Below are 14692 nucleotides of genomic sequence, written 5' to 3'. Positions count from 1 at the left end.
GTGAAACGCACGCCGCCTCGATCCAAGCTGCATCCAATCAGAGCTGCAGCAGTGAGCGCGTCATCCTGTTCGTTATTGAATTCATTATTGAATAAAGGTACATTTTTTTTGTTCACATTTACCTGTTTATTAAAATTGCTGTCAATGTTCATTAAAATAAGCCCTCCCCTGAAAATAAGCCCTCTGGTGTTTTTCTGTCCAAAAAACTAATAAGACAATGTCTTATTATCGGGGAAACACGGTAGCTGCTCCACTTATTGTTTCTTAAACCATTTGTTGACTTAGCTAGGAGGTATCATGGATGGAGCACTGACCCTGGAGACTGAAAGCCTGGAGTTCAAATTTGACCTCAGACAGTTAAAGCTGTGTGACCTTGGGTAAGTCACTTTCTTTCTGTCTGCCTCAGTCAGTCAATAAGCATTTAAGTGTCTGCTATGGGCCAGGCAAGTAGAGTCATGTGCTGAGGATACAAAGACAGGCAAAATACAAGTCCTAGCGCTAAAGGAAATCACAATCTAAAGGGGGAGAAAAGGATACAAATATGTACAAACAAGTCTAAACCCTGTCCCAAAGCTTATTGTTATGGAACTTCCCCCTTATTGGTAAATTTGAATGCCTTGCCCTTCAGGAAAGGTGGGGGCAGTTGGCAGAAAAGGGAAGAGGAAGAGAGCTTCAGTTTTCTTCAGATCTTCACACTTGTGGTTTCTAGCTTCCAGAGGGAAGATGGAAGAGGCCAACTCCACTTAGGCTGCTGAAGGAAAAGACTCTCGTAAAAAACCAACCTCAGAAGAGCAGAGAGTCTCCATCATATCCCTACCCCAAACTTGCTCCACTAGAGACTTCTGGGAGTTTCCCCTTGGAGGAACCCTCTATCTTGGTTGAGTTATCTCAGTCCCAAAGGGAGATCTCGTTCCTTCACTCTCTTGTCTGGTATATATCCGTGTGTGTGCTACTCCCCCCATAACTGAACATGATCATATTCCATACCACACCATACTTTAGCCTCAAGGTCACAGGTTCCACCCCCCACCCCCTTCCCCATAGACTTATGTTTAAGGAGCAGATAGAGCAGAGTGGCCTCCTGTCATAACTTCTTGCTCCTAGCTCCCTTGATGGAAGGTTGGGAGGGGCAAGGAATGAAGAAGCTAGAAATGTTTGTTCTGCCTCCCACCTCATCCCACTATACACCCAGGCTACTTGTGGGGGAACAACCCCTGGATACATATGCTACATATACAATAAATAAAAAAAACAATTAACAAAGGTTAATTATAGTTTCCTCACCTGTAAAATGGGTATAATCATAGCACCTACCTCAAAGAGTTGTTTTGAGATTCAAATGAGATATATTTTGCTTTTAGCACACTCTACTTGGCCTTAAGAAGGCACTTTAAAGGCTTATTTCTTTTCCGTCCATTGAACTTACTATTTGTTAATATTACTCTACAGTAATTATGTTCACCGAAGATTATTGCAATAAGACCCTGTGTAAAGCTTTTTTTTTTTCTTAAAAAGAATTTCGCTTTAAAATAGGGGTTAAAAAAAGGAGCTATCAGGGAGGACCCGAAGGACTGATTTTGACTCAAGTATAGAATGTCAGGGCAGAAAATGAGTGACTACTTGCCCACTTGGCAGAGCTGAGACCTGAACTCACATCTCCCTGATCCCTGAGGGTTGACTCTGTGTATTCTAAAAGTTTATACTCAGATAAGGGAAATAGGACAAAGGAAGATAAAAAACAAGAAAGACATGGGCAGAAACACAATTCATCCAACTCCTAAGTGGTTGCCCTGCTTCCTCCCTGCCCCACTCCAGGCTGTTAACAAGGTAATGACTCCCCCAGAGGAGAGGCACTTAGCTGTGCTAATGAGGCTAATTAACAGACTGACAATTAGCACCTGAGGACCTCAGTACGCGGAGTGTGGGTGGGACTCCCTCTGGTAAAGCTGTTTCCCTTGAGCTCTGGAGGTAATGGGTCTTAGAAGGAGGGTAAAATTTGAAGTGGTGGAGACATTCCTCATAGGCAGGGATGCCCGTATTCTTTTTCATTTAATTTACATCCTCTAGAAACCTTCTCTGATTCATCACCCTCCCCATTCCAATTCATCCAGTTTTCAGGTCCCTAGCTTCCAGGACTTTGGTGATTGTGGTCTAAGGAGTTTCTCAGATGATAAAAGGACTAAGTTATCATTCCTGAGAAGAAATGGAGGAGAAATTGTGAGAGGATAGGGTTGTTGTTGCAACATGAGACAGATGGCCATTAAAAGCTTTTCTCATCCAAGAGGTGTTCTCTCTCAGCACAGGAGTAAGACCTATCTCTGTAGTGTCTCAGTTGTAGTGGAGCGGTTGAGGGAGCAGGGGCTTCTTGCAAAATCTTTCCCAGTTCTTTGATTTGACTGTGGGGGTGTGGTGGGGAGGGAGCAGGGGTGTTGGAGAGACCTGAGAACCTGAGACTTTCTCCCAGCCCTCCTCTACAGTTTTGTCTATCGTTCACAAGTTCTGTTCTCTAAGTACACTGGTTTGTCCTAACCTCTCCCTTTCTTTTCCACTAGGGGTCACTGAATCAGCTCTTTCCTCTTGCCCAGAAAATGGATGACTAAGATCCCGAACCCACAGATTCCCAAAGCTAGAGAGAAGGGCAAAGATGGAGCCAGGGGAGGTAAAGGAGAGGTAGAAAGAGTACAAGTCCTTGCTGCCTCGATCCCACAAAACGAGACCCTTTTTTTAACTTCAAAAATTACTTTTAAAAAATCCTTTATTTATAAAAATGAATGTGTTTGACATAAAGTATCTATGTGCGCGGTTAGTGTCTGTAATCGGGCTGTGCTAAGTAAGTTTGTTCGGCCCTAGTTATGGGATGAACTAGGGGATTGATAGCGGGTTGGGATTCCAAAACCCTGGCAGCAGATGATCAGAGCTAGGGGAAGAAAAGACCACTGGAAGACTGTAGCTTTCTCCTTAGCAGCAGGGATTTGAACTTGATTCAGGAGACTGAGAGAAGCAGGAGATAGTAGGAGAGAGGCATCATTCTGTATCATTTCCACTCTACCCCACAACCTTCTCCTCTGTTGCTCCTGGGATGAGTCCAGATTCCCAAGAATGTCAGGGCTGGATCATCTGACTGAACCCCTTCATTCCACTGAGAAATAAAGTAACTTAAGGCCTAGAAAGGGCAAGTGACTTACTTATCCAAGGTCACATGGCTAGTGCATTTGAGAACTAGAACCAGAGCCCAGGTCTCCTGCCTTCCAGCTCAGTGTTCTTCCATATTATTTCTCCTTCAGACATACCTTTCCCTCTCTCTTCCTGGGAATTGAATCCCTTTTGTGCATCCCCTCATTTGTGAGTGATTTGTCCTTAATTTGAGCATGAAGAAAGAGAAAGAAAAGATGCCAGGTACAGAATTTTGTTTCCCGTGGTTTCTTCTCTCACTAGCCCCCACACTCAAAAAATGGGGTTCTGGGCTATGTCCATACTTCAAGAGGTATGACACCTTCCTTGCTACCCAGTGGAGGTAACAGTGATTCTTCCTCTAAGAATTTGAAGGGAAAGTGGACAAGGTGGCCCTGGATCTGAGTGAGTTCGGAAAAGGCTATTTCAGGGCTAACAGTGGCCAGAGGCTCCACACTTCCGTACTCCCGAAGTATCCGAAGTGATTGGGTTGCATTAGATGGCAGGCAACGAAAAATCTAGGGGATAAAAGTGAAGTTGTTGAATAACTTCCTTTTCCTTCACCAATTCCAGATGTTCTGCCCCCCAGCGCAGGGCGTTGAGTTCTCCATCCTTCTCCCACCTAAGTCCTACACAGAGATTTTTCCCCCCTTACCCCTTGGAGCCACTCACCCTTATTCACCACCACCACCCCCTATAAATATTTCTCCCACTCATCCCTCAAAACTATGTTCTTTTACTTTTCCCTTTGGAGAAAAGTTATCTGATTTCTGTGCATAGTTGTGTACCTCTCAAAATGCTTTATTTTAAAATGAAGACTGTTATAGTTACTGATCTTGGTGCTCATCACTATAAGCTTCACAACAGTAAGAAATCCTGTCTTATCTAAGAATTTCCCCTACTGCTCTGCCCATAGGAGGCCCTTGTTGCTTGCTGAAGAAATGGTTCCATCTTTTCTTTTTGCTTTTTAGAGTGCAGTTGGGGTTAAGTGACTTGCCCAAGGTCACAAGCTAGTAAGTGTTAAGTATCTGAGGCTGGATTTGAACTCAGGTCCTCCTGACTCCAGGGCCAATGCTCTATCCAGCTTTTCTTATAGCCCATCTATAGACCTCACTTCTACCTGAAACCTCTATTCTACCACCCTCTGTCTCCCAATACACACACTCCTCCAGTCCTTTCTAGGGTATCCCAACCTGCTCATAGATGCTGGCATTTCTCTCAGCTGTCTTCTGCCACAGCTGGAAGAAGGTGTCACAGACAGGATCTCGGAGGTCCAGTCCAGGCTGGGACTCTGCCCCCAGAATGGTGCTGAAGGGAGAAGGGGGAGCGTCAGATTTACCCACATGGCCCCCTGAGGAGAAAAGGTCCTCTGCAGTCCTTACCTGAAGCAGTGTTTCCGGAGACTGAGGGCAAACCTCCCAGCCTGGTACTCTTTTCCATCCATAAGTGATGGTTCCATCTCAGTGTCTTCAATCAGCATTGCTAATTCACTGTCTCTCTTTCCCAGGAGGCTTCGGTCATTGATGTTTGCTGAACCTGGAGTGGAGTTGTCTGTTAAAGGGAGCAATTGGAAGAAGCATCCCTTGCCCCCATCACTACCACTACCAATCCTATTTTTCCAACTCCTTCAGTCCCTAATTTTTCCCGTCTAACTTCCTCTGTTTCTGTTCCTCACTTCCCCACTATTCTAAATCCCATGTTTCTTCCTTCCTCTCTGTCTCCACCCCAGACCTATAGAATGCTACTTGCACTAGTTCCTCCAATATCTTGCTACTTCCTGTCTAGTCATCCCTTTCCCCAATTCTGATGACCAAGCTTTCTTCCTCTATCTTCAGCTTTATCCCCTGCTCCCTTGGCCACTCCCTGACCGATGATGACAGTCCTGTCATCGGCAATAAGCAGCTTGCTGTGGATGTAGATGAGTTCAGATATCAGCTTTCCACTCAGCTCTCCATGGGTTCGGAGCCCACACACTGACACATAGTCTCGCCACAATGTACCCACTGGTACATGTACAGGAAGGGAAAAGAGACATGGAGGAAAGGGGCAAAGATTAGCTTATGCAAAGACATCTCTACCCACCTACCACTCCAGCTCCTCTTCCCTTGCCTTGGAGGACCTTATTCCTAACCTTGATGTCATAGGGGTATAATGTAAAGAACACCAGGTTAAGAGTCAAATGAATAGGGTTTGAATGCTGGCTCTCCTACTTACCAGATATGTGACTTTGGACAAGTCACCTAATTTCTCCATGTGGAAAGTTTCCTCATCTGTAAAATGGGGGTAATAATACCTGTATTTCATACTTAACAGGATTTTTGTGAGGAGGAGAGGAGATCTGATCATATAAAGGGTTATTATAACATCAGTTATCATTCAGACAACATGGAACCATGGAAAAAGCACTAGCTTTGGAATCAGAGGACTTTGGTTCAAATTCTGCCTCTGTCATATGGTATTCATGTGACCTTAGGCAGGTCAGTTAACCTCTCTAGGTCTCAGTTTCCTCATCTGTAAAATAAGAGGATTGAACCAGATGGCCTGATAGGTTTCTCCCAGCTCTAAATCTATATGGTCCTATGATTATTTTTATTATCCTCAGTTGCTGTAGCAGAGGGACTCCTTTCAGACTGATACAAGATCAATGGACAGTTACATTGAGAAATACTTCACTGGCCCTACCCCAGCTTCTCTCAATACTTCCTACTCCTTTTAGGACTCCCCCAACTACCATCACTCACTGGCAGCTTTGAGCCGATGCAGGATTGAATATTCACCACGACAGAGAGTCCTGGGGGAGAAGTCATAGGGAGAGTTGGCAGTCAGGGAAAGGAACAGATCCTAAGAAGGGGGAAAAGAGTCAAGAGGAGAGGGACAGAGTCAAGCTAGAACAGGGAAGAGTCTAAAGAGAAAGAAGTCAAGGGAAGAATTAAGAGGCAGGAAGGGCAGGTGGCCATGTAGCTGACCTGTAGGTAAAGTGCAGAATTGCCTGGATAGAATTTCCACCGCCTGTAGAGATATCACCTTCAAACCCAGGAAGCAGGGGGAGCAGCACATATACCCGAAATCGCTGCTGTTGCCTGTGGAAAGGGGTGTAGGGTCACAGCTGGCTACTTTTGACCTCCTAGGCTTCTTGGATCCAATCCTGCCCCTTTATACACATACACCCATCCAGAGCACCTCCTTTTCTGTCTTACTTGTGGGCTCTCAAAATCCTCTCCACAATAGCATCTCCCACTGTGTTCAGAACTGTCCGTCCATCTGAGCAGCTGATGAAGAACTGATTCTGGTAGGACATGGAGTGTAGTGGGAGAGGAATAAGGAATAAGCAATGCAGTCCATCTCCCCTAATTCTCTAGCTCCTAGTCTCTGTCACCCCCATCCAACCAATGAATCCCTCTTAAATCCTGGTCTCTTGTTCTTAAACAAAAACCAAATTCCCCACTTTACCCCCACCCACCTCGATGTAGATGAAGTGGCAGCTCTCCCGAATTGTATGTAGGTATGCATTGAGGATAGAGCTCTCAGAGGTCCCAGCTGACCAACGGTCCACTGATCGAAGGACCTAGCAGACAAGAAGGAAGAAAAGGAAGTCCTCACACTTGGGGAATAGGGGTAGAGGGGAAAGACTCTCACAGTTTGGGGAAGGGGGTTGTCTCACCTGTACAGTGGCACACTGCCCTCCAGGAAGGGTGAATGGTAAATGGTTGGCTGTGCTAGGTGACTTGGGCAGCAGATATGGAAATAGAGGGATCTTGTACTTGGCCTTGGTGGTCTAAGATTTGTAGTTAGGAGAAAGAGTCAGTGGGACTAACACTAGCCTCCTCTTTCCCTCCCATAGATCAGTCTTTTCCCCAGGTTAAGGGAAACCTTGGTAAAATTCCAGCGCTGGATGAAATGTCGGGCAAGATCTCGTGCTGCTGAACCATGAACAGCGACCCCCACATCCCTCCATGGCATCCGGGGTATCTTCTCCCTGTCAATAAAATCTGGGGGACCCCAAAGGGTAAAAATCAAAAGGGAACCCTGAAGCTAGCTTCTAGACATCCACATAACATACAACAACGGGGACAGGGAGATCATGCTTGTTACAGAGAAAGCTGTCTTGATCTGAGTTTCAGTCTTGGGGCTGTGGAAAAAAAAATCTCTCACCCTCAAAGGGCCGGTCCAGTTGTACCCAATCCTTGGTGATCAAATTGCTGTAATCCTTGCCCAGCCAAAACAGTTGGTTGTGGGAGAGGTCAGGGACAACGGGAAAGCTTGAGCATGGGGTGGGCAGCTGTGTGGGGAGAGACCCAGCCCAGGGGGTCATGAGAGACCCAACCCAGGGGCAGAGTCATGGGAGCCAAAGCCAGGAGAGAAGTACAGGCAGACAGAAAAAGGGAAGCATAAGACACAGACACTGACAGAAGGGCATATACACAGACTGAGGGAAAGACAGAGAGAATAAGAGATGAAAAAGAGGGAAATATTAATGATCCCACCCTCCTGCTCCAAACTCCAAACTGCCCCAAAGGGGCAGAAAGCCTGAAAGATGAGCCCCAAGATGGGATGACATCAGAGAACCAGGAAGGTTGAGAATAGGGGTGGTCCTTGAAGAGAGAAAAGGCCTAGGAGTGCAGGCAGAGGAGGTGGAGTTGAAAAGGAAAAGATGGGGTTGGGCTTCAAGGATGAAGAAGAAGGTTCATGGCTAGGGATCACCCTGGGAAGAGGAAGAGAACTGGTACTGCAGTGTGAGGGGAATGCCAAGCAAAGTTTACCTGTGGGGTGGTAGTTCCATTATAGCCCTCTAGGTCAGTGATCCGGTAGTGCAGATCATCCCATCGACCAAAGGCAAGGTCAAGGCCTCCCATGAAGGCCACTGCCTGGTCCACAACTAGCAGCTTTTCATGGTGGGCCCACAGTGTCACCTGGTCTGGGTGACGCATCACCTGGAAAGAAAAGGAAAAGGCAATAAGATTTGGGAAGGGATAAGGTCTCAAAGAGTGCTTTGGGGAACATGTGGAAAAGGCTACATCATTTAGTGATAAAAGCAGTTCTTGTAGTCAAAAAATTGTGACTATGGGAAAGTCCTTTAACCTATCTGAAAATCGATTTCTTACCTATATGATGAAAATAATAATTATACCCTCTACACGATGGCACTGTTTTGAGGAAAGCATCTTGTAAAGCTTAAAGCACTATCAAAATGTGGACTATAATGATTACTACATGAAGGCTTGAGGAAAATGGAAGGTCAAGGAGAGGAAGAGTGGACAATGGGAAGTCAGGTGATGAGGGGCAGGGGAGGAGAAGGACAAGAGATAAGGGGATCACCTTGATATTGGGGTGCAGCTGTATCAGAGTCTTCTTGCTGTAGCCGCTGTTGATGCCCAAGGCCAATTCCACTTCCTTGAACAGCAGCACAGAAATTCGAACACCCTCCTCCTGGTGAGGGTGGAAGGGAGAATCAATTGTCAATAAAAAATGCCTTGGAAACTGCCCCTCCCCCCACCCCACCTGATTTTTTTCTCTCACCTTTTTACTTTCCTGTCTATTATCCCCTTTGCAGAGCCCCCAAAACTCTGCCTTCAATAAATTCAATTAAACAAATGTATATTAAGCCTCTACAATGTGCCATGGATGCCACTAGGTGATGGGACTACAAAGATGAAAAATGACACAATTAATTCCTCTTCTCCATACCTACTTAATAATCTTGTTGGGAATTACCATATAGAATAATAGGATTTAATACCAGAAAGCTCTAATCATATACCACAGATGAGGAATCTAAGACCCAAAGAGGAAGAGTGACTTGTCTAAGGTCACACAACTAGGAAAGAGCAGAACTGAAATTCACATCCAGGTGCTCTGACCCCATATCCAATGTACGGATTTGGTAGAATGTGATGTGACAAAGGAGAAATTCAGACACAGTGCCCTAAGAAAATTTGAAGAGGGACGAATCCCTTGCTATAGAGGATCCCTATACTATTCAGTGACTGGTCTGATGCCTGATCACCTGGACAATCCCAGGTGTCCTTACCCCATCCTCATATTATAGACATTCCCCCTCTTTAGGCCTTGTCCACTTTCTTCCTGGCCCCATCCCTTTGTTCCAGCCCCAGTTTCCTCCTTACTGCCTTCTTCTTGAGCATAACATCCAGTCTCCAGTCCTCAGAATGGGCTGGACGCTTCAGATAAATTTCAGGACTCAACCTGGGTATAAGTAGACATAGAACAAGTCAATAAGCTTGAAGTTCCAAAGGCCCTCCCTTTGGAAGGGCTTACTTTCTGGCATCTTTGACTCCCTAGCCAACCTTCCCAACCAAATTTGTAGCCCCCTGTGGCTCCTTCAACCAGCTCTCATCATAAACTCTTCTCTTGAGTCTACCCAGGTGTTCCAAGTCCTCTAACTACCATTACTCACCACCAATCTGCAATGAAAATCTCCTCCTGGGCCTGAAGGATGGCATCAGCCACAGCTGCAAAGTAACCTGCCCCATTTACAAACCTAAAGAAGGGTGAGGAACAGAATGGAAATCAGGGGAGCCAGAAGGAAAAAGAAAGGGGGATGGAGGGGGACAGATTGGGGCATGATAATGGACTAAGAAGACAGAGAAAAGTCAGAGCAGATGGGTCAGAGTGGAGGGAGATCAGAAACTGGAGGAAAGTGAGAGAAATCTGAGATGAGGAGAACAAGAAACAATAGAGAGAAGAGAGAAAGCAGAACAGGACATCAGATCAGAGATGGTCTGAGAAGAATGAGAAACAGTTCTAGAAAGTTAGAGATGGGTGGAGGGAAATTAGAGGTAGAAAGTGATCAGAGAGGGTAGAAGGAGGTCAAAGAGGAGTAGAGAGAGGTCAGAGCAGGTAAAAGGAGGTCTTACCATCTGGCCAGGGTCCCTGGCCTAAGTGGGGCATAGCTCTGGTGTCTGTGTAGCTGTAAGAAGTCACACCCTTGACTCTGAGCTAATTCTGTGATTTCCTGACCCCACCATCGAGCCTGCCGGTAACTGTTGCACTTGAGGATCAGGGACCTATGGTAGAGACAACACCAGGGTTCAGTTGCTGAGACCCCCCCCCCGAACCCCTGCTCATCATTCTCTCAGCTCCAGCTCTCATCTCTCTAACCCCTGAATCCCCGTTAGACAATGAAAGGTTACCTTAGTTCCTGACCAAGGACAACATAGTTCTCCAGAAGCAGTTCCCCCCCCCCCCACAATGTTTATAGACATCCTTCAAAAATGTTCCCCTACATGAGCTAAGAGAGTTATTGGACTTAGAGTTCTAAGGGATCTTAGAAACTAATAGTGGAAAGTGAGTAAAAGGACACGAATTCAAGTCCTGCCTCTCACTTAACTTACTACTTTTGACCATGCTCAAGTTCTTGTGCCTCCCTGGGTCTCAGTTTCCTAAGCTGTAAAAATGAAGGAGTCGGACTATATATAAAGTCTCTTTCACGTAGAGGTCTGTGATCCTGTGACTAAATAATATAAACTAATCTCATTTTATTGATAATGAAAATGGAGGCCAGAGAGGGGAAAGTTACCTATTGAAGTATCAAGCTTTGAACCTAGGTGGTGCAGTGGATAGAGTGCCAGGCCTGGAGTCATGAAGACCTAAGTTCAAATTTGACTTCAGACACTTACTAGCTGCGTGACCCAGGCAAGTCACTTAACCCTGTTTACCTCAGTTTTCTCATTTGTAAAATGAGCTGGAGAAGGAAACAGAAAACCGCTCTGGTATCTTTGCCAAGAAAATCCCACATGGTGCCACGAACAATCAGACATTACTGAAAACTAAACAACTTCTAACTGCAAATCCAGAGTTTATGAAAGTTAAGGCTCAGAAAAATTTAAGGGACTTTTTGCCAGGTTAAATGACCCAGGTCATACTAGTAAGGACCAGTGATGGGACTGAATTGGAGTCTTTTTAATCATAGTCTAATGCCTTCCTACTACTTTCTGTCTCTGTATCCATAAAGGATACAGAGAATGTGGTGAGGAGGATGCTTTGGACTTCCTGCCCACTATTATGGAGCAGGCTCAGAAAACAGTTTCAATGCAGTAACCATGGTCTGGGGCTGGGGATATGAAGGACAGTATAACAGTGTAACAATTAAGGAAAGACAAATAAGAGAAAGGAATAAAGCCTTTTTTTCCACCTTCCCCCCTCCCCCCACCCTTCTCTCCCGTCAGGCTTTTCATCCCACCCCTGTCTCAGTTGAGCCCTCCTCCCAATGCTTCTACTTTCAGTCATCCCATTTCCCTGGATGTGTGACCATGTTCTCCAATCCCTCCCACTCCCCTTCTCCGGCACTGGTTGGCACTGATCTCTGACCTGTGAGAAGTGTCGATTCGGACCCCATAACGCGTTTCTGTGTTCTGTTTTCCAACCTGGACCTCAAATCCAGGGTCAAAAAGCTGGACAAAGGAGATAGAGCCTGTCTCTGGGCGCATGTACAACAGGAAGGAGTCTTTCACCACCAGCCATCTAGATAATAGAATGAGTTGTGAATAGTGACCCAGGAATCTGACCAGTCCCACCCTACCCCACCTTTACCATCAGTTATCTCAAGTATACTACATAGATGTCTGTCTCCCTAGCCCACATTTCCTTCATCTGTCCCACTTCCCCACCTCAGTGATCCAGGCATCTGGTCCCCCGATTCACCTCTTGGACCAGCGGTAACAGACTTGGTCTCGGCCACAGCAGGTAAAGCCAGGAACTCGGTGACCTCCTGAGCGCTTCCGGATCAAACCTTCCCTGTGGGGGTCACAAGTTACAGAGATTCAGTAGTCCTGGACAGGGGTTTCCAATACTGTCATCCAAGGTGGAACAAATGGGGCACCAGTAATTGGGGAGTATTTGGGAAAGGAATAATGAGAACAGGGTATGAAAAGGGAGCTAAGAGTAGAATCAAGTGTTATTGGTGAAAGGCCCTCAGAAATCATTTAGTCTAGCCCCCTTATTTTTTATAGAAAGAAATTGAGACCCAGAGGGAAGTGACTTGCCCCAAGTCATACAGAAAGTACTGAAAGTTGTGGGGTCATCAGGGTTACTCACAATCCTTTGGGGCCAAGGTCAGGTATGAAGGAAAATGGACTGACCTCTAGAAATTCTGTCTAATAGAAGAAGAGGAAATATCAGATTCAAGACCTCAAATATCTGGCTTTGCAGGAATCCAACTCTCATTGCCCTCAGGATCCAGACTTCTGGCCTCCCTACACCCACTACCCTCAAGGACCAAGGCTTCCAATGCCCTCAGGGATCAAGGTTTCTGGCTAAGGCTACCTCACCATGGCATGATAGTTGCGGTAGAATGAAATGGCCAGGAGGTGATTGAGGTAATTCTCTAGGTATTTCTGGAGTGAGAAAAGAAAGGAAGATGTTGCTTAGAGAAATCCCCATACCAAGGTTCATTGTCCCCTTCCTGTCCCGGCCCCTACCCCCAGGAAAGTAGACAGACCATACCTGTTTGCTGGCCCTGTGTCTGGAGGAGCCTTCAGAACCTACTCTAGGCAGAGAGGGTATTTCAGCTATAGGAGCAGCATCTTGGGAAGGGGAATAGGCAACAGCAAACCTGTTGGTTGGAAGGTTGGGGGGGGGGTATAAATCAGATAGGGCTGGGGAGAGACTGGACATCAAGCCACCACTGAGTCCCTGAGGAGAGAAGTAATCAAGCCAGTATTTCTAGGCAAGGAGGATTAGCAGGACATGGCTACCATGGCCTTGGTATTGAGACCCTTTTTGGTAGTAGAGACAGGAGGATGGAGGGATTGGGAGTAGGGAGCCTAGAATATACAGGGAGTAAAGTTGGGCATCCAGCTCTGGTTGAGTCTGTCATGGAATCAGGGGCTCTGGTGTATATGTGGGTGTGTTTGTATGTGGGTGTGTGGGTGGTGGTGGTAGAGGATGAAGAATGGGGTGGGGACAGTGGAGAGAAAAGAAGAAAAAAGGGATTAAGCTTTGTGGGATCCTGAAGATGGTCCCATCCTCCTCTCACCGAGCCAGAGGGAGGAGGCTCATCAAAACTTTGTGTCTCAGCAGGTCTCGGTGAAGCTCCTGGAAATTTCGGAATTTCTTCTTGGTTGTCCATGTGAAATCACCATGGGATAGTCGGACAGAGTAAAGTGTGCACGTGCCCACCTTTGGGTTCCAAGACTCGGTGTCAGGTTCTCCCTCTCCTAGGTTCCCTGAGTGAGTCCCTCCCCCACCCACATATACAACCATTCTTTACTCAAGGATCCAAGAATTTGGCCCCCTAACCTTGGATCCGCTGGTGTATCTCTCAGTGCCTATGACTTGTGCAATAACAGGGACTCCAGGGGCAAAAATCCTGGGGTGATTCCTCAGGGGCTGAAGGTTATAGATGGTCAAGAAGTGATGCATCCGGTCAGCTGTGGATGTCAGGGGGAGGGTTGGAGGATCTTAGAACCTAGTACCCTAATCTCCCAGGTCCCCACCTTAGGTCTCTTGCTTCCCCTTTCTCTTTCCCTTTCTGTGCTATGCCCTACATTTCCCCCTTCCCCCTCCAGATTACCTGGGTCTTCCCCTTCTTTCAAGGTGTCCAACTCATCTGGTTCCATCTGGAGCTGACTGGAGTCAAGGCCACCACCTCCAGGGAACATTCCCTCTGGGGCTGACATCATACTGGACAGTAGACCAAGAAATCTCAGGAAGGGGGGGAGGGGGTCCTTCCCTCAAGACTTCCTCCCTTTTTCAGGCTGACCCTTCCTTCTCTGCCCCAGATTGGATATTTCTTAACTTCATCTCTGATCCTGACCTTCCACCCTAACTTGAATCCTGTTCTCTTCTGCTGACCCTTGTCTCTAACCATAACCCTAGCCCTGGCCTTGACCCTTTTCTCTGACCTTGCCACCCCTCCCCAAACACCTCTCATCCAAAATTCTAGTCTCCCATTCCGATCCACCTCAGCTCCCTCCTCCACCTCCAACTCTCTCCTTTCATCTCAGCACCCGCTACCCCAGTACCCATTCTCTTAATTCCTCTTCGGGAAGAGGGGGAAGGGACAGTAATCAGAAAGAAGGCACGGAGCCCAGCACAGGATGTCTTAGAACTGGGGCAGAGAAGGGGCCCTGGGAAGGAGGGGTGGGGGAAGGGGAAACTGGAGGAGGCTCAGAGAAGGGCCCTGAGGGTCGAGTGCACCTGGCCTAAGACAGAGGCTCCAGAGGCATGGGGGGTCAACACGAGACGTGGATCGGGGAAGGGCGGGGTATGGAAATCAATGAGGAAGTCTCGATCTACCTCCCAAGCTGGGAAGGGAGGGAAATTCCAAAGGTCCGAAAGCGCAGCTGGGCCCCTAGCCCCAGTCCTCCCGTCTTCTCTTCCCTCACCACTCAGAGCCAGAACCGGAGCCGGGATGCCAGCGGATCGGAAACCTGAGCAGACATCCTGAGCTTTTCGGGCTGGACCGGGCTAGGCCAGGAGAGCAAATGGGGATGACTATAATGGCCTCACCCTCTAGGGCGGGACAGGACTGGGAGTCAGAGGGGGCGGGGCACGATTCTCTGAA

At 47.0% G+C, this 14692-nt stretch overlaps 1 protein-coding gene across 2 annotated transcripts; it reads right to left on the bottom strand.

Annotated features, from left to right (window-relative positions):
* Positions 1–2737: 2737 nt before the first annotated feature.
* Positions 2738–14643, bottom strand: PLD2 (phospholipase D2). 2 transcript variants are annotated; one of them, XM_069063182.1, is made up of 25 exons: positions 14514–14643; positions 13700–13809; positions 13426–13556; positions 13163–13305; positions 12631–12739; positions 12456–12521; positions 12223–12281; positions 11830–11922; positions 11497–11649; positions 10044–10193; positions 9584–9667; positions 9294–9372; positions 8488–8598; positions 7932–8102; positions 7324–7450; positions 7042–7160; positions 6833–6946; positions 6632–6736; positions 6369–6457; positions 6138–6251; positions 5913–5962; positions 5040–5174; positions 4554–4707; positions 4365–4479; positions 2738–3689 (listed from the first exon to the last, which is right to left on the bottom strand). In XM_069063182.1, the coding sequence occupies exons 2-25, from the start codon at positions 13806–13808 to the stop codon at positions 3465–3467; spliced, it is 2805 nt and encodes a 934-aa protein (XP_068919283.1). In that variant the 5' UTR covers position 13809; positions 14514–14643; the 3' UTR covers positions 2738–3464. The 2 variants fall into 2 exon arrangements, with proteins under 2 accessions (XP_068919283.1, XP_068919282.1); XM_069063181.1 differs by having other exon boundaries at positions 14425–14630.
* Positions 14644–14692: the final 49 nt, after the last annotated feature.

This window comes from Petaurus breviceps, unplaced genomic scaffold (genome assembly GCF_028583685.1).
Source record: "Petaurus breviceps papuanus isolate PSGF00001 unplaced genomic scaffold, PetGlider_PUasm1.0 90537, whole genome shotgun sequence".
Lineage (NCBI taxonomy): Eukaryota > Metazoa > Chordata > Mammalia > Diprotodontia > Petauridae > Petaurus > Petaurus breviceps.
Note: the sequence above shows the minus strand (reverse complement) of the source record. Positions and strands in the feature narration are given on the sequence as shown.